We start from the raw sequence: 24,465 nt of genomic DNA, 5'->3' as shown, positions 1-24,465 counted from the left end.
GTGATATTGACTGATGAGGTGGTCAGTTTGGAAGTATGAGCCTGTTACCCAAATTATAGATTATTATTATTAATTATTCAATTATTCTAATTATTATTAGAAAAAATGTTATTTAAAGAATAGAATCATTTTAAGTAAATCATTAGAATGTCCTTAGTGCCCTCATGACACTAATGTGGATGATGGTTAAATAAATCGTTTAATTTGGTTAATGTTTTAATTTTATGCTAAATCAAAAAAAAAAGTCCTATTACTTATTTAAGAGTAAAATTCAGCCAGTCATAAAAGCATGTCAGTTTGACTTACTGAACTACTGAAATACTATTTTAGGTGTATAGAAGTAGCAGCTACATGTCGCTTGAGTAGATTGTATACAGTAATTTAGGGTTGACTTTAGCATACCATTGAGATGAAACTTCAGTGCTGTTAACAGGACAGTGTGTTCTGATCTAGTGTCCCATGATCTGGCATGTCCCAGTGGCTCTGAAATACCTCTTTCAGTTTCCTTTTTTTTGCCCAGATATGATCCCAATGACCGCTAACAACCCTCTGCTGGCTATGCTAGTTTTTAATGTTGGCCATATTTCACTGACAGTTTGACCTTTTTCTCTCTCTCACTTAGCCTCACTCATTTTTTCCTTCTCCTACTCATTTTTGCTCATCTACATTTGTTTTGTACTGAAGGCAAAAGGAGTTTGGAGCTTGTCTGGAGCTTGGAGCTTTTACACATCTATCATGTAGAATCTATGTTCCCAAGTTCCCAATGTTCCTCATCATGTAACATACTAATAAACATGAATGTAGCACAAAGTACAATTCCAACCAGCAGAATGAGCGAAAATAACACATTTGTGTACTGTGCTAAGTGCTTGAGATATTAGACTGTTAAAATCCATGCTACAAATCATCTTTGATTTCCTCCCTGGGAACTAAAATTGGTATCCAAGATAAAAATGATTTGGATGGAAGTCAGTAAAATGACTGCCAAGGATCAATCATTCATTCATCTTCAGCAACCACGTTATCCTGGTCAATGATGCGGTTGATCCAAAGCCTATCTCGCCAAAACTGGGCTTGAGGCGGGAATAGGATGGGACGCCGGTCTATCTCAGGGCACTAAGCACGCACACATTCACTAGAGTCAATTTAGCATAGCCAATCCACCTACCAGAATATTTTTAGGAGGTGGGAAGACCACCAAGGATCAAGAAAAGAAAGCATAATATTTGCAATAGGATGCAAAGGTCAACAAAACAAACCAAGGCCAAAAAAGAGCTTTCTTCACCTGAGAGCTATATAAAATATATTCAGTTTTATGCCAACAATTTTCACAAATTGTTGAACAGTACTTTGAGAACGCCTCACTCTATTAGTCAAGAGACTATAAAGTGTGATGTATGCCATGATGATGCACTATCATTACTGATGTTCTGTACAGATCTCAGTCCCCTCAGCCATATCATCAGGAGGTGTAGGGGTAGTGAATTAAACTCAGTAAGACCCAACTTATCATTTTGTAATTCATCTTAAAGCGTAATATCTAGTACTACTACACATTATGTATTAAGTACAGTGAAATAAATAGATTACAGTGCTGTGAGAAAGTATTTGGCCTATCCTGATGTATTCTGTTTTTTTGTGTATATCTCATACTAAATGTTTCAGAAATTAAAACAAAATCTAGGATAAAACAAAGGTAACCTGAGTAAACACAAAATACAGTTTTTAAATGATAATGTTATTTATTGAAGCAAAAAATTGATCCAGTACCAACTGGGGCTGTGTGAAAATGTATTTGCCCCCGATAGTTAATAATTACACAAATCTATGAAACTGCATTCATAATGGGGTTCAGCTGGACTAGACACAACCAGGCCTGATTACTGCAAACCCTGTTCAATCACATCAATACTTAAATAGAACTTTTTCAACAGTAGGAAGTTGGTTTAAAGGTCTTACCCAGTAACTTTTCCAGTAACACACTGTGCCAAAGCTGAAAGAAATTCCAGAAATTATGAGGAAGAAGGTGATTGAAATACATCAGTCTGGGAAGGGTTACAAAGCTACTTCAAAGGCTCTGGGATTCCAAAGAACCACAGTGAGAGCCGCTATTAAAACTCACATTATTGAAACTTACCAGATGTGGCTGAACTTCCAAAATTCCTCCAAGAGCACAGCAACTACTCATCCAGGAAGTCACAAAAGAGCCAGGGACAACATCGAAGGACCTACAGGCCTCTCATGCATCAATAAAGGTCACTGTTCATGACTCCACTATCAGAAAGACACTGGGCAAATATGACATCCATGGAAGAGAGGCGAGGTGAAAACCACCGCTAACACAGAAGAACATTAAGACTCGTCTGAATTTTGCCAAAACACACCTTGATGATCCTCAAACCTTTGGGGAGAATGTTCTGTGGATTGATGAGTCGAAAGTGGAACTGTTTGGAGGACAGGGGTCCCGTTACATCTGCCGTAAACCAAACACTGAAATCCACAAAAAGATCATCAAACCTACAGTCAAGCATGGTGGTGGTAGTGTGATGGTGTGGGGATGCTCTGCTGCTTCAGGGCCTGGGCCACTTGCAATAATTGAGGGAAACATGAATTCTGCTCTCTACCAGAAAATCCTAAAAGAGAATATCCAGTTGTCAGGATTTCCCCTCGCACTGAACGAGAAGCGTGCAGCAACAGCAACTTGGTTTTGAGTGACATTGACTGTTTACTTTTGACACGTGTGTATTTGTTATGGTTTATGTCCTGTCTCTGCCCCTGTATTGTCATTGGTTGTTTCCCTTATGTGTTATCATTGTAATCATCTGTTTTGTGTTTTCCCCTTGATTACGTGTATTATTTAAACCCCTTGTGTGTCTTTGTTTAAAGGCGAAGTATACGCGCAATTGCTTCTTTCTCTGTTGTTACCAAACCTTTGTTCTCTGTTTCCGATTTTAGATCTTGTTCCCAGTTTCTCAGTTTTCATATTTTGTATTTGCCCTGTTAACTGTTGTTTGCCAATCCTCTGACCTTTCCTGTTTATGACCACATATATTGGCTTTCAATTTGGATTTTCCTGCCCATCTCTTAAATAAAAGCTCTTACTGCACTTGCATCCATCTCTCTAAATCCATTACATGACACTGGTCTTCAGTCCGTAAGTTGAAACTCAAGCGCAGCAGTATTATGCAGCAAGACAATGATCCAAAACATAAGAGTAAATCCACCTCTAAATTAAAGTTTTGGAGTGGCCTTGTCAAAGTCCTGAGATGCTGGGGCAGGACCTTAAGTAGGCCGTTCATGTTCAAAAACCCTCCAGTGTGACTGAACTAAAGCAGTTCTGCAAAGACGAGTGCGCCAAAACTCCACCATAGTGCTGTGAAAGACTGATTTGCAGGTATCGGAAGAGTTTGGTTGAAGTTTAAGGGGGCAATTAGTTTCTCCCATGTGTGATCGGTGTTGGATAACTTTTTTTGCTTAAATTAAAATAATAATAACAATAATAATAATAATAATAATAATAACAATAATAATAATAATAACAACAACAACAACAACAATAATAATAATAATAATAATAATAACTGTATTGCATGTGTACTCAGGTTGCCTTTGTTTTATGTTGTATTTCATTTGAAGGTCTAAAACTATTTTGTATGAGATATCCACAAAAACAGAAGAAATCAGGCAAATACTTTTTCACAGCGCTGTATGTATCTGTTATTGTGAGTCCTGGATGAGCAAAAAACAGCAATAATGAAAAAAGTGACGGTCACTTCCAGAGTAAAAAAAATGTACGAAGCTAAAGACATAAATTAGGGATGAAAAAATGTAGAGACTAAAAGAACTAGAGAGACCTCTTGGCTTTAGGTTTGGAGCAGATGTGTAAACCTCTCTGTGTCCGTCAATACCTGTGACTTTTTTTGTATTCTTTCTCCAAATGTGTCCATCACTATATTTAAACATAAACCTAATCACCTAGTGATCTTCTTCTTTTACATCTCCGACCATATTAATTCAAAAATTAAACGAACGTCTCTTCAGGTGCCGACCAAGACTGTGATTTTAGACCTTTAGGTCATGGAGACCTGTTCAGGAATATATTAATATGACAGACTGTATTGGATGCAGCAGCATGATATATGTGAGAGGGGCAGACAGGGAAGCTTTTCGGAGGGTGGAAAATTACCTTGTGGAGAGCGCTCGGTGTGTGTGTACGTGACTGTGTGTGTATATAGTATGTGTGGAAAGACCATAAGGTTTTGACCAAGCTGAGAAGCAGAAAGCTCAAGGGCAAAGTGTCCTGACAGTAGGGAGGTGCGTAGGCCCTCACATGCTGTCAGTAGAAATAGGATTGGCTGTTGGGATGAGCTATTATTGCCAGAGTGGCCCAGTGTAAGCTCACTAGCTGCCTGCTGGAGCTACCTGCTGGACTGTGTGTGTGTGTGTGTGCGCGTGTGATTTTAGGACCTTTCCCCTTCTCTCTAAAGGTGAGTACAAGAAATCAAACTTTCATAGTGGGTGACTGGACAGTGAGCTATTTCATCGGATTATTTATTTAAAACGTAATATGATTTATAGTTAAGTGTTACTGTGACTGATAGGATGAGCAGGATAGATGATTGAGGCCACAGTAACAGTGCATTCATGGTTTTTTTTCAGTATTATTTTAAATTCACATTTCATTTAATTTTTATTTTTTTTTTAAATGATTTCACCACTGATTACTCTGTTAATAAAATACAACTGTACGTTCTTCAGAAAACAATGTCCTTCAAGGATTCTTTAAAGATTCATTAGATAATTAAGGGTTCTCATCCTCCTTAAAGGGTTCAATGTGGAACACTTTCTGAAAGAGAAACACCGCTGTAAGGTTCCACAAAGAATTTTTAAGGCTTCCTGCAGACAGAGCCCAGGTATCAAACAGAAATATATATTTTTTTAAACTACAAAGAGTCACAGTTTGTCAGAGCTGAGAGGAATCCAATCCTTTCTGAACTGTTGGTCCACTTCAGTTTTAGACGTCTCAATGCTGTTGGTTCACATTGCAGGTCATGCTCACACCAGGGCCTCGCTCTCTCCCTCTCGTGTCTGTTTGTAAGCCACTCTGACCGATCTAGAATGTCACTGTAGATCATGTGGTCAGTTGAATTAAAGCCAGCAGGGACTTGGCAGTAATTCCTAATCTACACCTGTTGCTATAATACTACCTTCAGCTCAAGTGTAGGACAGCACTTGTCTTTAACCAGGATTATTAATACTTTCCGAAACAGTTTTTTATGCTTCTTTCTGAAGAATTTTATAATAATCTCATCATCATGATGTTATTTGTAGATATGCATGCTTGATCATGACTGGGTGTCATCATTTTTTTTTTTTTCAATTTTAAATGATAATCTTGGTTGGTGTAACGTCTATGTATACCATGACTTTCATGACAACTCAAAGCTGTGTGATTTTCTTATGCCAAGACAAATGGTACAAGACACACAGATCTAGGGCATTTATGGCCTGTGAAATTTTGTGATGGCATCCATTACAATGACATGAAGTTCAAAGGAACATATGACGCAGGAGAGGTTGCGGCGCTAAAAACAGCAAAGAATTTCAATCAAAAGCATATAAGATGTTTTATTTGTAATTAAAAAAAGAAAAGAAAAACACTGTACAACATATACATGTACAGGAATTATACACTGCCTAGCTTTTCAAACAGCCATTTATGTAAGTATTTTTCTTTTGTCAGTTTACAAAAACTCACCATATTAAAGTCTAACCAGGTTTATGTGTGTGGGGGAAAAAATAGCAAACCAAAGGATTCTGAAATTTTGTGGAGTCAAGGATCCCTTTAAATTCCAAAGACTTTCTTTGGCACAGATTTATTTTTTGAACATATTCCATCTATTAAAATATTATGCTCATTATTCAAATGTGTAGAATATTATTCTGGCTTGTTATTGGAGCATAACGCTTTTCATTCCTGAACTTTCAGCAGACAGAGCACGTAAGGTCCAAGCTGACAATATTTATAGTCCTACTTCTTTATAGTCCTAGTTATTTAGGTGTCAATGAAGCCCATTCAATTAAACTGACCGGTCAATGGGTTAGCAGCACAAATCCTCAGTAATAACTTTGATAACAATGGGTTGTGATTTCCACCAAAAAAGCAACAAAAAAAACATCATGTACCCTCTGCCTCTGCTTCATGGTTCACTTTGAAAACCACTCTTGTAAACTATAGTATACATTTATTTTAAAAAAGCTTTCCTTACCAGTCAGGAGTTCGTCAAAGATCCTCTGCCACATCTTGTGCTGACCTTTCCAGAGGTTTGCGGATCTGCTTGGACACCTCTCTTAAACATTTCGATCCAATTACTCCCAGAGCAGCTCCGTTGGGTTAAGGTTGGCTGACTTGGCTGGCCATTTCATTACAGACAGCACTACCACCTTCCTCTCCAAAAATCTCTTGCACAGCTTTAAAACAAAATACAATATGGCTGGGAATCGTTGACAGGCAGTGTATATTGGAGTTGCCATTCCAATTATCTAGCTACATTCTTTTTTTTTTCTCTTTCTTTTTTTTTTTTTTTTTTAAAAAAAAGGTTAAATCTAGCATCGTGAAGGGCTTCCTCAGTTTGTCCATCTAGGGGAAGCTTTAAAGTTAAGTTAACCTCTAGAATAGAGTGTTTCCTTATCAATAAAATGAAAAGGAAGCTTTAGGACGATAAATAACTATTAATTATCAGAAGAACTCAGAGGAATTACATTGTCTTTGTTAAGAACCAGTTATAAAGGATATTGATGTCCTTAGTACAAGATAATCATTTCTGTGCACTTCACCCAGGTTAGAGTTGACAGGACATCTGGGCAGTAAGGATGGCCAGCACCTTCACTCGAATGCTATCCAGCCGTACCACGGCGATGCTTATGGCTAGCGTGGGCGCTGGCACCCTGGCATCCGGATATCTGATGAATGAATCTGGTGTCTCTGCTGCTGAGAGGAGGAAGCTTTATCCACCCAGGTGAGGGCTTTATAACTGGCGTCTTTATTTACATATAAAATCCTTTTCAAACTTAAGGGCAGCTACAAATATAACTGAATCACTCAGATGCTAGAAATTAACCCCATAGATGAAAACCTTGACAAGTCATATTTTAGCTATTTCAAACTACATAGCCTATAATCCCAAGATTAAACTAGTTTCATCGATGAAGCCTATTGCCGTCAAGTTAGGTAAATCATGCCATTTCACCTAGGCCTAAGACCGCTGTGTGAAATGGTCAGCATATATATTCACTAATATATAACTAACCCATATCTTGTCTCCTGGTCGTCACCCATTTAAAATAAATAAATAAATGAATGAATAAATCTGCGCTTACACTGACGCTTACACCTCTACTCTGTGTACTTATTATCCGCTTGATATATCGCTTTGCTTGTATTTCCTCATTTTTAAGTCACTTTGGATAAAAGCGTCTTCTAAATGAATAAATGAATAAATGTAAATGAACTTCGACACACTTGGATTATGATTGTGGGTGTTCTAGGTCACTTCTACGGAAACAAAGTCACACTCTTCTCCACTGTTCCTGCCAAACTTTACATGCATGGAAATATGATGCTAGTTAAGGAGGCCTGAAAGTACATGTACTGTGTGCTCCACATACATACTGTATTCGATGACAGGAATTAAATAAAAAAGTGCTGGTTGTTTTTTTTTTTTTTGCTTGCAGTCCATATTTGGTTTATTAATTGATTATTCCATCTAAAATAATACCATGTTATTAAATGCTGTGTAAAAATGAAAAACAAAACGTGCTCTGTCTATAGCCGGTTGATGTAAGATCTCTGTCGGGAGATGTCTTCATGAAGGTTTTGAATTTCACTGTTACGTGTTGCATATGTATTGTGTAGCGCCGATTACCCAGATCTGCGCAAACACAACAACTGTATGGCATTTGCTCTGACCCCTGCCATCTATGCTCGGCTGAGGGACAAGCTCACTCCAAACAACTGGACGCTGGACCAGTGCATTCAGACTGGGGTGGACAACCCTGGGCATCCCTTCATCAAAACTGTAGGCATGGTGGCAGGTGACGAGGAGAGCTATGAGGTGTGTACTGCAAACTTGGCATGTTAGCGGGATTGGTTATAGAGAAAAAAACGCTTAACTTTTTTTTCCACCTAGAAGGGCTATTTCTGTATAGTAGTAAGCTTGGGACTTAGCTGCTTGTAGTAAGCCTAATTTTGACCTGTGTTAATAAATGCAACGTAATCCTCAGGTGTTTGCTGACCTTTTTGACCCAGTCATCAAGGACAGGCACAATGGCTATGACCCCAAGACCATGAAGCACCCAACAGATCTTGATAGTTCAAAGGTAGACGATACTCTTCTCTCAGTTTAGAGGCTAAAAGAATCATTACTTCAATTCGACAGTTTTCCAATCTGAATTCTGACTGTAGTACACTGTTTTGTGCAGATCACCTCTGGGGTATTTGATGACAAATATGTGCTGTCATCCCGCGTGCGTACTGGCCGCAGTATCCGTGGCCTCAGTCTGCCCCCGGCCTGCACACGCTCTGAACGGCGTGAGGTGGAGCGAGTGGTCGTCCAGGCTTTGTCTGGACTGAAAGGAGATCTTGTAGGCAAATACTACAGTCTGACTGAGATGTCTGAAAGGGACCAGCAACAACTTATTGATGTAAGCCATTAAAAGATCAGTTGAACGTAGCATATACAGACATCCTTCACCATCTTTCAATAACATAATAATAAGAAATGGCTTTTTGAAATCACTGATTCTCAGTATCCACCATTCATATCAATACAACCAGCAAGTTAATTCATGCAATCTTAAATCATTGGAATCCAAAGCCAGATCTCTTTTCTAAATATGAATGTACTTCATGACGTTTTCCATACTCCCTAACACAAACATTGCTACTCTTGTCACATGCTGGTTCATCTCAGGAGCACTTTCTTTTTGATAAGCCAGTGTCTCCTCTCCTCACTGTAGCTGGTATGGCCAGAGACTGGCCTGATTCTCGAGGCATTTGGTAAGGTGTAGGAATAGTTATTGGTAGTTAATGTGTAGGAATAGTGGTCTGTAGTACACCGCTTTATAGGCTGAGATTGTAATGTAAACTTTGCTGAAACATTACAGCAAAGATTATCATGAGAGACTTGACCATAGAGCTCAGAGATCAGCTGAATGTGGGATATTAATTAAGGAATAAAACATGATGGCATGTACTGTTATATGGAATTAATCAATGAAGGAGTGGTTGGTTGTGGCCTAACATACAGAGGATTACCACCTCGAAGTTGACTACATTAGTGTAACAGTATGTCCTGAAGTGCTTTATTCCTTTTATACCACAGCAATTTTCCAATGATTACATGTTTTTATTCGTTATAGAATGTTGTATCATACTTTCCTTACTAGCCTCTTGACGTTAATAAAGCAAAAAAATGCAACCACAAAGGACTCCTTCCAGAAACTTGAAGTTATAGCTTTACATCTGACTGTTCCAAAGCACTGACACTGGAGACTCCTTCCAAAAATGCTCCTTACAGGAAACGTCACCATATTAACAATTACACGCATTATTTTTTAAATATCTGGAACATCCTTGTGTAAGTTGTTCCTGTAGAAATGACCGTATTAGAACGAGCACATTAATTTAGAGTACACCACGCAGTTGGAATTACTGCCTGAGCTGCTGTTAAAGAACATTAATCAAAACCTTCTTCTGTGCTGTGGTATAATTAGGAGACATTTTGCAGTTTTTGTGACCCTGCCCTTTTTTGTTCAACCCCTTCCTCATCTTTGTTCCTGATTGGTCTGTTCATCCCAGGATCACTTCCTATTTGACAAACCTGTCTCACCCTTGCTGACTTGTGCAGGGATGGCTCGTGATTGGCCCGATGGCAGGGGAATCTGGTATGGTGCATGAGACTTGCACCACCAGACTGCATGCACATGTGTGTGTGTGTGTGTGTGTGTTATATTCTAGAAATGTATCAAGCCACTATTAGTATCTGGGTTGATATTGACCTGAAACACCAAATAGGTGTTGAATAGAATTTGACATACAGTATTTGAATGCATGTGATGTTGAAATAACACAGATTATCATAAAGATCTCTGCCAGTACGCCTATGCTGCTTTGCAAAACTTTGCAAGAAAAAGCTTGCAGCTAGTTGTCTTGGTTACTAAGAGTTTCTGATCAGTATCAGATATCAGTCAATACTCTCAGCTCCGATATCAGTATCATAAAATGGAAAAATGTTATTGGTGCATACCTATCAAATTACTATGTCGTGGTCCTGACAGATAACTCAATGTGTAATTATTTTTTTAATACGTTTGGCTAACATATGAGTCTGATATATGGCATTCTAATAAGACATTTTGTGTGCTTTTCAAATACATTATGATGTTCTAGATGAAATCTAGACTTGTTATTTGAAATTCTACATCTGATGGATATGATATTTCCCAGGCATAACAATGACAAAACGTTCTTAATCTGGATCAATGAAGAGGACCACACTCGTGTCATCTCCATGGAGAAGGGCGGCAACATGAAGAGAGTCTTTGATAGATTCTGCAGAGGACTGAAAGAGGTAAGATTGAGCACAAGATAATCATGTTCCTTTCGTTAGCCAGATGGCTATGTGATTTTGTCTTGGATTAATTTCTCACAGGTTGAGAGATTGATTCAGGAGAGAGGCTGGGAATTCATGTGGAATGAGAACCTGGGCTACATCCTGACTTGCCCCTCCAACCTGGGCACTGGACTAAGAGCTGGAGTCCATGTGCGCCTGCCTCTCCTTAGCAAGGTACTACAAGCTGAATCATGCACAAATCGTTTGATTTTAGAATCAAATTATTCTACAATCCTCCTCAACACGGTTCTGCAAAATGACTCATGAACGAATTGCTTGATTATAGAATCAAATGATTCTGCAATCCTCCTCATCACTGTTCTGCAAAATGAATCATGAACGAATCGTTTGATTATAAAATCAAATGATTCTTCAGTCCTCCTCATCAATGTTCTGCGAGCTGAATCATGCATGAAACGTTTGATTATAGAATCAAATTATTCCACTATCCTCCTCATCAAGGTACCACAAAACAAATCGTGTGATTATAGAATTCAATGACTCTAGATTCCCGAATGAATTGTGCATGAATTGTTTGATTATAGAATCAAATGATTCTTCTATCGTCCTCATCAAGGTACCACAAAACGAATCGTGCACGGATCGTTTGATTATAGAATTCAATGACTCTACGATCCTGAATGAATTGTGCATGAATTGTTTGATTATAGAAATAGCAAATGATTCTACAATCCTCCACATCAAGGTACTGAAAAATGAATCATGCATGAATCGTTTGGTTGTAATTTCTGATTTCAGAATAATGAAATCTAAACCAAACTTCCCATCAATTAAACAAATCTCAGAATAATTTTTAGTCACACTTAAAGTGAATTGTGGTTCTTTAAGAATATATAGTTCATGCCATGTCTTTACCACTTCAGGACCCCCGCTTCTCTAAGATCCTGGATAACCTCAGGCTACAGAAGCGTGGCACAGGTGGGGTGGACACTGCTGCTGTCGGTGATGTTTTCGACATATCTAACCTTGACCGTCTGGGCAAGTCTGAGGTGAATATCCTGCCCAAATCTTCACCCAACACCTTAATAAGATTGTTCAGTGGAAATGGTAAATCCTCAGACTGGAGGGCAGACTAAGTCTATTATAGTGGAAGATGAGGGATAATCAGAGGGCACACAGAGACAGACCCATTACGAGCACACTCTCACAGACACGCAACATATTGACGTATTTGTGACAGCTTGCCAAGATATTTCAATTCAAGTTCACACCAGTGTCAATCCCACATTATCCTGTCCACATGGAAAACCATTAGATAATGCCCAAGTCTCTAAAATGGTATAACGTGGTTGGCTTCTTATCCCATGATTCCTTGTGAAATTTAGTGTTATACTTAATCTCTGTGTGGAAAATCATCATATAACCACTGTAGTATTTTTAAGGCAGATGTGCACATAAGAGGAGCTCATCTAATGCTCAAAGCTTTCCTTCGTTTCAGGTCGAGCTTGTTCAGTGTGTGATCGATGGGGTCAACTTTCTGATTGAATGTGAGAAGAAACTGGAGAAAGGCCAGGACATCAAAATCCCAGCACCCATTGTTCAGTCCAGGAAATGAGCATCTTCCATCTGAGTATGTCCAGTTGGGAGCTAGGCTGATGAGAAACCCACAGGCCATGCCCTCTGCAATCACAACTACTACTGCAGGTCTTACTGGAAATCTCGTTCCAATAAATCCTCCTAATAAAACAGCTTTGTGGGTTTGGTGGATTTTGTCTAGAGCTTTCGAACGGTGACGCAATGGCTAAAATGGTTTCAATGTGTAGTAGTCAAGTCTACAGGTTAAACACATCTGTGACATTGATATATATATATATATATATATATATATATATATATATATATATATATATATATATATATATATATATATATATATATATATATATATTTTAATATAATAGTAGAGAATGCACAGTAAGTAAGACCAGATAGTAATGCATTAGATGAATGAGTTATGCAGATCGTTACAACATTATGCTTTTTTAAAACAGTTGAAAAGAAAGCCATTGTTTGTTTGTTTTTTCATTTAAACTATTTTCGTTTGAGCTTTTTTCTCTGCTATACATATCAAAGCTGGGAGTTAATTCTATTATACAGTGCTTACATAAGCTAATTATGAGCTCATTTCGGCTGGACAGCTATAGAAGACTGAAACAGTGTCTACAGCCTTCTTTAGAAAGAGCATGTGATGGCTCGTAGTCAAATAATTGATAATAATATGTTATCTTATTGGTGGTTTAAAAGGTTTGGTCTGAGATCAAACGTGCAATACACTGTAAGTCTGTATACACAGGGGCAATAGATTCTTTCCTTGCTATTTAATTCATCTGGATTCGATTACCCTATTTCCTATCATTTACACTGCACATTGTATCTAATACAGTGTGTTAATGAACAGTTATACCGGTCCACACACCATGACCTAGCCTGTCTTGTCTAATCAGCACAAAGCTAAGACTTTCTACTGGGCTGATTTCCTTTCCTGCAAGTGGATTAATGACGTGTGCCTCATAATACCATTACAACCCATAGCGGAGGGTGCATACTGTGGCATGGGGTGGAGGACGAGTAGTATGTGTGTCCAAGCAGAAATCATTTCGCATTGAACTATGACCAGCCGTCCTTCTCTAATGCAATGCTAATCACAAATCAGTGCATTGTGGTGACTTCTCGAATAAGTGGTTACGACACTGTGTGCCATTTAGAGTGACTATTAGCACGTAGCCCAGAGCCTTGACATGAAACCAGGTGTATTGTGTGGCACTGTGGGGAATGAATGAGGAGGCCTGCTGTTTTAGTAATGGTCACCAATGGACTCTGTAAGTAATGTACACTTTCTTCCATTAACTCTAAGCAATGTGTGTGTATATATATATATATATATATATATATATATATATATATATATATATATATATATATATATATATACACACACACACACACACACACACACACACACACACACACACACACACACACACACACACACACACGTATATATATATATATATTTAATTCAGTACTGCAACTAATAACGATACATAAATGAGTACTTATATTTACGACTCATGATTTACAACACATGATTTGTTTCAGACATCAGACATAAAACACTGATATACTGCATTCCGAAAAATATTCCAGGTTTGTATTAAATTAATCAGTTCCTGGAAAACATGTTAATAAAAGAGTTTTTATTTAATGACCTCCTCATCAACAAATCCTCGCATTTCCTTACAGAAAAGTCACATGAACTTCACATGTGAATGTTTTACACATTTATACATGTAGTTATTAGACACTTCACGTGTTGTTACATTTTACCCAATTTTCACATGGAGAACATGTTTTTAATTTCAAGTCATGTCCCCCATGTTTATTCATTTTTATTTATTCATTTGCCTCCTAATACCATTACAACCCATAGCGGAGGGTGCATACTATGGCATGGGGTGGAGGACGAGTAGTAGTGTGTCCAAGCAGAAATCATTTCGCATTGAACTATGACCAGCCGTCCTTCTCTAATGCAATGCTAATCACAAATCAGTGCATTGTGGTGACTTCTCGAATAAGTGGTTACGACACTGTGTGCCATTTAGAGTGACTATTAGCACGTAGCCCAGAGGCTTGACGTGAAACCAGGTGTATTTATGGTAGGCTATTGTTTGGCACTGTGGGGAATGAATGAGGAAGCATGCTGTGTTCGTAATGGTCACCAATGGACTCTGTAAGTAATGTAAGTTTGTAATTTGCAAGTGAACAGAAATGTTTCAGACATCAAACATAAAACACAGGAAAACATGTTATAAAAGAGTTTTTATTTAATGACCTCCTCATCAACAAATCCTCATATTTCCTTACAGAGAAGTCACATGTACTTCACATATGAATGATTTACACATTTATACATGTAGTTATTAAACACTTCACGTGTTGCTATATTTTACCCAATTTTCTCATGTAGATCATGTTTTTTAATTTCATGTCATATTTACTCATTTTTCACATTTAATGTCTCCCCATGACACCCCAAAAACACACACACACACAAACACACACATTTTCACGTTAGTTTTTCACATGTAGTGCATGTACGCTTAGGTTTGGTCTCTGAAGTGGTCTCTGAAGTGTGGTATTCATATTGCAAATAATCAAAAGAACTCACACATTCTTTGACTTTGTCCAAACAAATCTATGACAGAGCAAAACACTGGTTTGGATTGGTTTGACTATATTATATAAAAAATAAGTGATGGTTTTCCAGAGATAATTTGCATTTTGGAAGTCCTGATAAGGCAGATTTATCAAGCTTGTGTGCTGCTGACTGACTGACAGGAAACCAGCAGGTGGCAGTAAGCAAACATGAGAAAAACACTAATTCTCGCTACACTTGCTATAGACAAACACGCTGTCAGATATGTTCAGTCTTAACAGGCCTAACAGGTGGGATTATTACCTAGATTTGATGTAGATTATTGAGATTAACACACTGTGAAAAATCCATCATAAAATCATAAAGCAGCCCCAAGCTGCGATTTAAATAACTAAATAACAGAACAGATACAATTTAACATTCAGGGTTTTATATTCTTCTGTGTGTTATTTTATATCTGTTTCATCGCAGGTGCAATTAAATGTAATGCATTTGTGCAGGATAATTGGGTATCAAAAACACCCGGGGATTACCAGATTATGATAGACAACCCACTCAGGTCCCAGACAGGGCCATCCTGCTGGTCACGGATGTGTGCACTGTTTGGATAGACATGAGATGGCACGCTTGTGGCTGTGACCTTCATGGTGGCTTGCTCCCCTCTCCGGCACTGATTTCTGATTTACCGCCGAGCTGTCGCTCCTGTCAGGGCCTGTGGGGTGCTTTCCATGCTCTGACAGTGGAAATCAAGGGCAAGTATAGGTGGCGAAGCAGGAAGGCTACAGCAAAGGGCATGGAGAGATGTTTCAAAAGCAATGTCAGCTTTATGTGTTGAAAATACTATATATTTTTTAGGAGTGTTGAAGGAATGGGATGAGTCCTGTTGTGTGCCTCTTCATCAGTATCATCCAGCTTGTGACTAGGACTGGGTTTATACCACAGCTACTTACAATGCAAAGTTGCTGCTGTAGAGTCATTGTTGCTTTAATTAGAGCCCCAGGGGAAGGAATATTTTAGTATATTGCAAGTTCTGGCACTTGATTCAACTCATAATAGGACTGGTAATTTGCTGATACACTGAATGATGTCTTAGAGCCAGAAAGAATTGTAAATGCCTGATTTACCACAACACCACAAAGCTTTTATTTTGCTCTAACCCAGTGTATCACTCAACAACCTCTATCTACTGACATCTCGCAATCATCTGATTATCACACGATGTTTACCATAAATTTGGCACAGTGCAGAAAATAAGAAATGTGCGTCTGGAGGGAGCAGGCAAGCACAGGAGGTTGAGGGAGTCTGGGCCTCTCAGAGCAGATGCTGTGGCTGATGATGATCGATGTGTACGCGAAGCTTGTTCAGGGACCGGGGGAGCTTTTCACACACTCTGCCCATTCTGTTGTTTCAATGAGATCTCATCCACTAATTCTCGGAGACAATTAACTTTATATGGAAAGTGAAAGACCATACCGAAACTGGCCATGTTTTATCTGCCTGTGCTTTTTTTCTCTCCTGTTAATTTTTAGGTAGGGACTACAGATTTTGAATACACATATTTACTAATGCATACGGTATATAACTACAGGTGACATATTAAAGGAAAAACCAACATAACGTGTATCAGTAAGGTGTCGGGCCATCACAAGTCACCAGCACAGCTTCAGTGTGCATTGGTGTAGGTTCTACATATCTTTGGAACTGTACTGGAGGCATAAACATGGTTCTTCTAAAAGATATTCCCTCAATTGGTATTTTGATGATGCTGGTGGAAAGTGCTGTCTAACTCATCATTTCAAAATCTTCCATAGGTGTTCATTTGGGTTGAGATCTAATCTAATGACTGATCTCAGGCAGAGAAGATGATTTACATCATTTCCATCCTCATCAAAACAATCAGTGGTCCACCAGCCCTGTTTGGTGGTAGGGTCATCCTGAAGGATACCACTCCGATCAGGATAGAAATGTTTCATCGTACGATAAAGGTGATCAGTCAGAATAACTTTGTATTGATTTGCAGTGAGCCTTTGTGCCAAGGGGACAAGTGGACACAAACCATGCCAGCAAAATGCTTCCTATCATATAACAGAGCCACCAGAGTTTCCTTTCATTTGTCACCAGCCTGTAGGTTGTGTCATTATACGTTATCTATTATGTGCATTATATGCAAAAGACATATTCTGTCCTGTTGTTACATTGTTTAATTCAGAAAAGACATTTTATTGAAGCCATGGATAAGCTATGCATAATTTTGCTATTATATATTGTCTGACTATTTTACACAGCTAAATAGGTCTCGCATTTAATTGTACTTTCATTGCTCAGGTATATGTTGTGATAATGCAACACAACGCATCAATTACGTTTCATGTTAAATCTTTTTTTTTCTCCACAAACTGTTATTACTACACTTGACCTACCACACACACACATTGATTTGTCGATTTGTCAATGAATGACAAGTCTCTTCTGACTGCCTGACTCTTTTTGTAAGTGCATTTACACACAAGCTGACCATTTATTGTGTCAGTGGTTGGTCAAAGCAGATATTTGTGGCCTGTAAAGCATCCCCAATGGCAACTGCTTCAAAGCACACAAAGGATGCAGGAGCAAAACATGTCTCTGATTACTCGCTAATTGGTTCCAATCTTACTCCATCCCATGTGGACAAAAAGGCATCTCTGTCGGTTGTCAATCACTAGATCTCAGTGTTCTCAGATTCTCCTATCTCACCCTCTGAGAGATGTGCGAGTCTGTGTATGTGTGCTTGAGTGTGTGTGTGTGTGTGTCTGTGTGTGTGTGTGAGAGAGAGAGAGAGAGAGAGAGAGAGAGAGAGAGAGAGAGAGAGAGAGAGAGAGAGAGAGAGAGAGAGAGAGAGAGAGAGAGAGAGAGAGAGAGAGATTCACCAGTTGTCTGCAGTATTAAAACACATATAGCAATGTCTCCTTATGCATCTCTTATAGTCTCAAAAAAAAAACCCAACATGTTTATTTTAATTTTAGATGTGTATGTGTGTTTTTTTTTTCTTCTTTTTTTCTTTTTTTTTTCTTTTCACATTCAGGGATTCAAATCAATGATTTCATAGCTTTTTTTTTTTTTTTTTTAAAGCAGTAGACAAAAACTCTTTTTTTAATCTAATGACTTAGATTATTTAGCTGCTTCTTTTAAAGGATGTATAAGATTAAAATGACCCGAGAATTGGGTACTGTAATGGTCTGCAATATAGTGTTAAGTCTGAGCCTTGCATGACAGCTAACAAACACAATACTGGTGTGCTTATTAGCAAATAAATAAATAAATAAATAAAATAAATGCTTGTTTCTTGTGACACATTGGCCAGATATTACAATGTGTGTCGTATATCACATCCCAACACAGGCTATTTTCTGAAAGCAAATAAGATAAGAATGGACATCCTTGAATCCTCATAGCCGACTTCTAAATGTACAGGATTAGAAACCTTCAAACTGCACATCATTGAAAGTAACTGATATTTATGTAGTGATTTGTGCTGGTGATGTTTGTTACCAATCATAAGAGCGGTCTGTTCAAGTCTCTCAATCTTCCCACATATTTTCACTTCAAATGACATGTTCATGTAGGCCTAATACATCTATATGCTAGTCTATGCAAAGACGGACCATTCCAAATTTTGACGTTACTGAAAATGATTTTATTCACCCATTTACAATAAATTGATATAAACCTGCCCAGGTGTGTTGCATTTGGTAGGATTAACGTTTAAGAAAAAACACATTTCAGTAATAAGCACATACAGTAAGTCAAACATATCACAAACAGACCAGCAGGTAACAAGAATTAATTTTATCTACACAAGTATCCTATTCAAGATCATTTTGCGTTATGTAAATTTCCCTTGCTCTTTCTTGCCAATACATGCAGCTGAATCGGATTATTTGAGAATTTACTCATTATACATGTTATTCGTTGCCTGTACAAAATTGGAAAGAAAAGAAAAATCCACACGTGACCCATGCTTTAAACCAATCATAGCATGCAGTACACGTGGCTGCCTTGAACATATATAAAAATGAACATTAATGAATATTTCTCATCAGTGAAGTAACCCAACAGCGCGCGCTGCTGTTCTCTGACAGATGATCAACAAGCATGATGAATAGAAATACATAAATAAATAAATAAATAAATAGATAGATAAATAAATAAATAAATACTTGTCAATAAATACGAAACTGAATATTAATTATTAAAGACATTAAAAAGAAAAGAAAAAAAACCCAAGTTAATTAACAACAAATCGTATCCAACACGTGAATTAAAGTATACGTGTTAAAAAGTGGACGCTATTACTACTGCGCATGTGCGTCAAACATCGTCCGGATGTTGTTGAGATTCCGCTTTTTTCCTTTAAGGCTGCCAATTTGTAATTTCACAGTTACGAGCTCGGATCCTGAGTGGCTCTTGACCGTCCGTGAAAATAATCTTTTTTTTTTTCTTTCTTTTTTTTTTTTAAACGAGGACGCAAGTGACGTTGTGATTAGGTGAAGCTCATGGAGACGGTGTGCTCGAGCGCTTTGCGGCGCAGGGAGGCGATGCTGCTGCCTCTCCACACGTCACTGTCCGGGGAGCTGCACAGCTGAGGCGAACCGCTCGCGCTGGTCGGACCGGAAAGCGAGGCGGGTACCATACCGGGGAACGCGGGCTGGTACAGGTGCGACTGCAGACCCGAGCCGTTCGACGATAGACCGTTGGAAAGGCCCATGGAGTTGGGCGGCGGCGCGCCTCCCAGGCTGCACTGCGACAGTGACTGCGCCATGGACGGCTGGCGGCCGAGCGACGGCGGCAGCTGCAGCTGAGAAACGCCTGCCATTCCAGCCGCGGCCCAGCGCCCGTCGTTGGCGTGGAATGAGCACAAGCCGTCGCCCATAGCGGCCGTCGGAAACTGCGGCAAACTGTGTGTGGGCAACAGCGTGCCAGGAGCGCGGAACACATTCGTCGTCTTCTTGCGCTTCTTCCACTTGGCCCGACGGTTCTGAAACCACACCTGCGCAGGAAAACGAACCACAATCAGCTCGAATATAGCGGCTTTCTTATACAGAAAAACCCCCCAAAACAATCAGTGTTAAAACAGCACCTGGGTTTACGTTAGACTTGCCACACCAATGGAGTCTGTAATATCACATTGATTAAAGACTGAAATGGTTAATTCAACACTGTAATGTACTCTCAGAACATGATTCTTCAGTTCTCCTGAATGGTTCCGTGTAACACTGTTTCTCTATCAGGAAGGATTACTAGTAGAACCCTTTACAAGCCTATAAGAACCCTTTACAAGCCAAATGAACTCTTAAACACCCCTTGAGTGTGTATAATAGCCTTCTGAAAATGAATTCAACACAGATTTCTTTCTGGATGATCTTTGTTGCAGTGCATTAAAAAAAAAGCTATTGCATCCGACTCGGATATGTATTTTATAGACAATTTTTTAAATCAATTGTAATCCAGTATTTTGCTAAAACGTGATCACTAGAATACCTCGAGTAATTCAAAAATATTGAAAATCACAGACACGCTTGCAGGCAAGGCCTACAAATGAAAGGTTTTTTTTTTTTGTTGTTGTTGTTCATTCCACCACCCACATTTGAATCATTATTAAACCACATCGTTTGAAATGTTTAGTTTATTTCTGTCCTGCACGCGCAGATGTAAAGCACTCTAAACCGAGCAATATCTCTGTATCATTTTGCCCAAAGGTCTTCTGTGTTTTCAAGCATAACATAATATTGAAACCATGACAAATAATTAATTAAGGGGTCACAAATGATTCCAAAGCTTAGGTTTGTCACTGACAGAACGAAATGCTATTTCTTATGCCATCATAAACTGGAGAATAATATTTTGCTGGTTGACTGGAATGAAGACGTCGTGCCTGATAGACCAATTCCAGAGACAAATGGTTGGTTGGCCTAGGTGCTTTATCACCTGGGCCGAAAATAAATTCACAAAATAGACCTGCAATTTTCGAGCGTCTGGGCTTTCTGCTTTTCTCTTTTGTGAAAAATAACGTTTGATATTTGAACGCGCGCGCGAGAGAGAGAGATAGAGAGAGAGAGCGCGCGCGTTTGCTTTGACTGATGATGATTATCGCGTTCAGTATAATTAATCACAAGTAACATCATTTGGCGACTCATTAGCATCATTCTGACATTTCTTCAAGCGGCCCACGTCGTTATGGCTAATGTAATATTTGTTATGATGCGGTAAATTATGAAAATGTTTTTAAAGTCACTAAATATATTAAGAAAATACTGCGGGACTGTTAGGAGGTCAGTAAGATAAGAAGCGACAATATATATAGATAGATAGATTCAGAACACGCGGAATTACACAGTAAATATTTGACAAATATAAAAGAAAAATATTTCAACATAAAATATTTTTAAATATATATATATATTAAAAATCTGATATGTTGTTTTTGTATTTCAGAAAAAAAAAATGAGCAAAGGGCTGATTTAATTCTCTTATGTACAATTTCTCAGTCGCTTTCTAAACTTGTTTGTTTGTTAACATTGTTAACACTGCATTTGTGTAATAAATAAATAAATACCCCCCCCCCCCCCCCCACAATGCACTTAATTTAATTTCATTTCATTATTTCACATTTCATTGTACTTACTGTTCGCAATAATCCTTAACGCAAATAGATATAAGCTGCACAACTGGGTTTTACAAAATAGAACATCTCACCATAGGCCTGTCATTGTTTATTGTCATTGCTTTAATACTTTGTATCTATTTTCCCAATTTACTCATATTGCAAGTGATGCATATATATATATATATATATATATATATATATATATATATATATATATATATATATATATATATATATATATATACACACACACACACAACTGAGAGTCAATATTTACAATTCAGTGTGTGTGTGTGTGTATATATATATATATATATATATATATATATATATATATATATATATATATATATATATATATATACACACACACACATACACACTGAATTGTAAATATTGACTCTCAGTTGTTCTTAGCCGTACTCATATAAACATTGTTAATTCAACCGTGTGAGATTATATGTTTGTGTTAGCTTTCAGTAAACATAATAATAATAATAATAATAATAATAATAATAATAATGATGATGATGATGATGATGATGATGATAATAATAATACGTCGCTTATGAAATGAAATGATGCATGAGGGTTTTTTTTGTCTCACCTGAACTCGGGACTCTGTTAATCCGATTCTGAGCGCCAGTTCCTCTCTCATGAAGATATCAGGGTAGTGGGTTTTTGCGAAGCTTCTCTCCAGCTCGTTAAGCTGCGCCGGTGTGAAGCGGGTCCGGTGTCGTTTCTGTTTCTGCTGACTCTGTTGTCCGCCCGACTGACTCGACCCTTGTTGTTGTTGTTTGTCTTGCTCCTTGGAGCCGACCTGCTGCATGCCGCTGGGGTTTGATCCGCCATTGCTTATATCTTCCCCGGGGAGCAGCGTGGTGCCCTCGACCGCGTCCGGTCCGGAGCTCAGATCACCCGGGTGTCCGGTGTCCGCGACGAGTCTGCACTTTAAAGCCTCCCTGTGGCCCAGCAGCTCAGCCGCAGCATCCTTCATCCCTGCAAAAGCACCGGTCAAAATTAAGTTTTTCCATGGCACGAAAAACACAGAAAACATTTGGACTTTTCTCTAATCGGATAACAACATGACCAGCATCGAAAATATTCCAAACAAGTTCAAACTGCATCACATAAGATCCTCAGTCAATCCTCTATCAATATTTAGACAAGGTTGATGAAATAGGTTAGATGTAATTAATTCACTAGATAATGAATTAGCCTGCAATATCGAGTTCAAAATTAGATTAAGCATTAAGTCTAAATCCGATCATAATTGTATAAATGGAAAGTTCCTCCATAGCTTACAGTGGAGCTGAAGACCGGAGTTGGGTGTCGGTAACTCACCGAGGCGAGTGTCCAAGAGATCGGCGTGAGAGAGCATCGCGCACCGGTGCCGAAACTAGCCCTAAAACTTTTAACTCCTTTAAACAGCATAGAGTGGCCAAATGAAGAAAAATTCTCCGCGCGTTTAAAAAAAGGTGGCTGCGAGCATTATAATGTTCTTTAGAGAGACAGGGAGGCGCTTAATAGGTGGATGAGCGCGTGAGCTTCCTCATATGAGAGCCAATCAGAATTGAAGGCTGGAAATGTCGCCTCTGCGAGCTCACGCGCCCAACCAGCAGCATCCATAAACCAGCAGCGTCTGCAATTACTGTCTCCTTAATATCAGGTCTGATTTATAGTATCAGCCCCTTATTGTAGGCTATAAATGAGCTCATAATCATGGCGCACAAACAGTTTATAATAAATCTAGTTTTATTTGAAAAAAGAAAAAAAAAGTTGCGAAATGTGCAAACGGTAAAATCCATGAAAGGTTTCAAACTGAAAGGAATGGACGTGTGATGAAGTTACAAATAGGAGCCTCACCTATTTTCGTAAAGGGAACGAATCGGGTGCGGGATCAGTGCACCTATATTTCCAGGCGATTGGGGGGGGGGGGGGGGGGGTTAAACCATGAGTGGTTGCTTTACGTTTTGTCAGTTTAGTGCTGCGTGTGTGTAAGCAAGACTGCAGCTTTATTTGAGGAGAATCCATCCATCACATGCGATTAATTCTCTGAGGCAGCTAACCACACATCCAAAGTACATTTCCAACTAGTCATTTTCAAGGCCATTAAGCACTTGAGGCATTTAGCGCCAAATTCGATATTTACTGTGAGATTAGTAGGTTATTAGGCTATGAATTGCTATAATACACTAGTGTTTAAATACAGGGCACATCTTGTGTAAACCGTCAATGCACTTTATTTTGGAGAAGGAAAAAAAGTCTAATGTGTTGCTTCATTTTGCACGGACCTGTAGACTAATCAGCGCCGATGCATTTTATGTGATTTGTTTATTTCCAGCTAAAAGACACAAGTCTAACACGATAAGCCGCGGTCAGTGTTCACATTGCGCGGTGGAAAGCTAACATTTCACTGTATTGCGTTGCATGAATTTGCACGCAAGCCACCTTTTATAGCAGGCCTTCTCACGAATGCTTTCGAAGAAAGAAAAAAAAACAAAACGAGTGCGAAAAGCACTCGTACAAATAGAAAGTCTAAATGATTTATATAGCGTTATTATTTTCCAGACTATGGAGAATGGCAAAACGCGATTTGGGGTTTAGCCATGGCGATGGCGAGGATATGATGCATTTCTTTACTTATTGCACGGTATCCTGCAGTGTGCGGTTTTGGATATAGCCGATGTGTAGCTACATCATGTCTACCCCTGCACACGAGCCCGGAGGTTCTGAACGTCAGGGCTCAGGGCTCAGCCGAGGCTCTGTGCGCGCGCAGTCAGTGCGCTTTAAGCTCCGGTTCCGGTGGATTCCCCACAGCAAACAGCCATGTCGTGTCGAGCAGGGATCTTTTACAGCATGTAGCCTACAGGAGACACGATCTATAGGTTAGTTTTTCCTTCTCTTTATTTCTGTCAGAATTATTATTTTTTTTTCCCTTTACGCGTATGCACTCAGAATTAAGAGGCGCA

General features: G+C 38.8%; 2 protein-coding genes across 3 annotated transcripts; one reads left to right on the top strand and one right to left on the bottom strand.

The window, feature by feature from the left end:
* Nucleotides 1-4,339: 4,339 nt before the first annotated feature.
* On the top strand, nucleotides 4,340-12,382 carry ckmt2b (creatine kinase, mitochondrial 2b (sarcomeric)). Of its 2 annotated transcripts, none has more exons than XM_017451184.2 (10): nucleotides 4,340-4,487; nucleotides 6,847-7,019; nucleotides 7,916-8,114; nucleotides 8,284-8,379; nucleotides 8,482-8,703; nucleotides 9,860-9,945; nucleotides 10,508-10,631; nucleotides 10,713-10,847; nucleotides 11,558-11,683; nucleotides 12,133-12,382. In XM_017451184.2, exons 2-10 carry the CDS (start codon nucleotides 6,874-6,876, stop codon nucleotides 12,247-12,249), a joined length of 1,251 nt encoding a protein of 416 aa, XP_017306673.1. In that variant the 5' UTR covers nucleotides 4,340-4,487; nucleotides 6,847-6,873; the 3' UTR covers nucleotides 12,250-12,382.
* Nucleotides 12,383-19,363: 6,981 nt separating this feature from the next.
* otpb (orthopedia homeobox b) lies at nucleotides 19,364-22,966 on the bottom strand. The gene is made up of 3 exons (XM_017451362.3): nucleotides 22,799-22,966; nucleotides 22,101-22,492; nucleotides 19,364-19,876 (listed from the first exon to the last, which is right to left on the bottom strand). Exons 1-3 carry the CDS (start codon nucleotides 22,872-22,874, stop codon nucleotides 19,370-19,372), a joined length of 975 nt encoding a protein of 324 aa, XP_017306851.1. The 5' UTR covers nucleotides 22,875-22,966; the 3' UTR covers nucleotides 19,364-19,369.
* Between the last annotated feature and the right edge of the window lie 1,499 nt (nucleotides 22,967-24,465).

Source organism: Ictalurus punctatus, chromosome 22, assembly GCF_001660625.3.
Source record: "Ictalurus punctatus breed USDA103 chromosome 22, Coco_2.0, whole genome shotgun sequence".
Lineage (NCBI taxonomy): Eukaryota > Metazoa > Chordata > Actinopteri > Siluriformes > Ictaluridae > Ictalurus > Ictalurus punctatus.
Note: the sequence above shows the minus strand (reverse complement) of the source record. Positions and strands in the feature narration are given on the sequence as shown.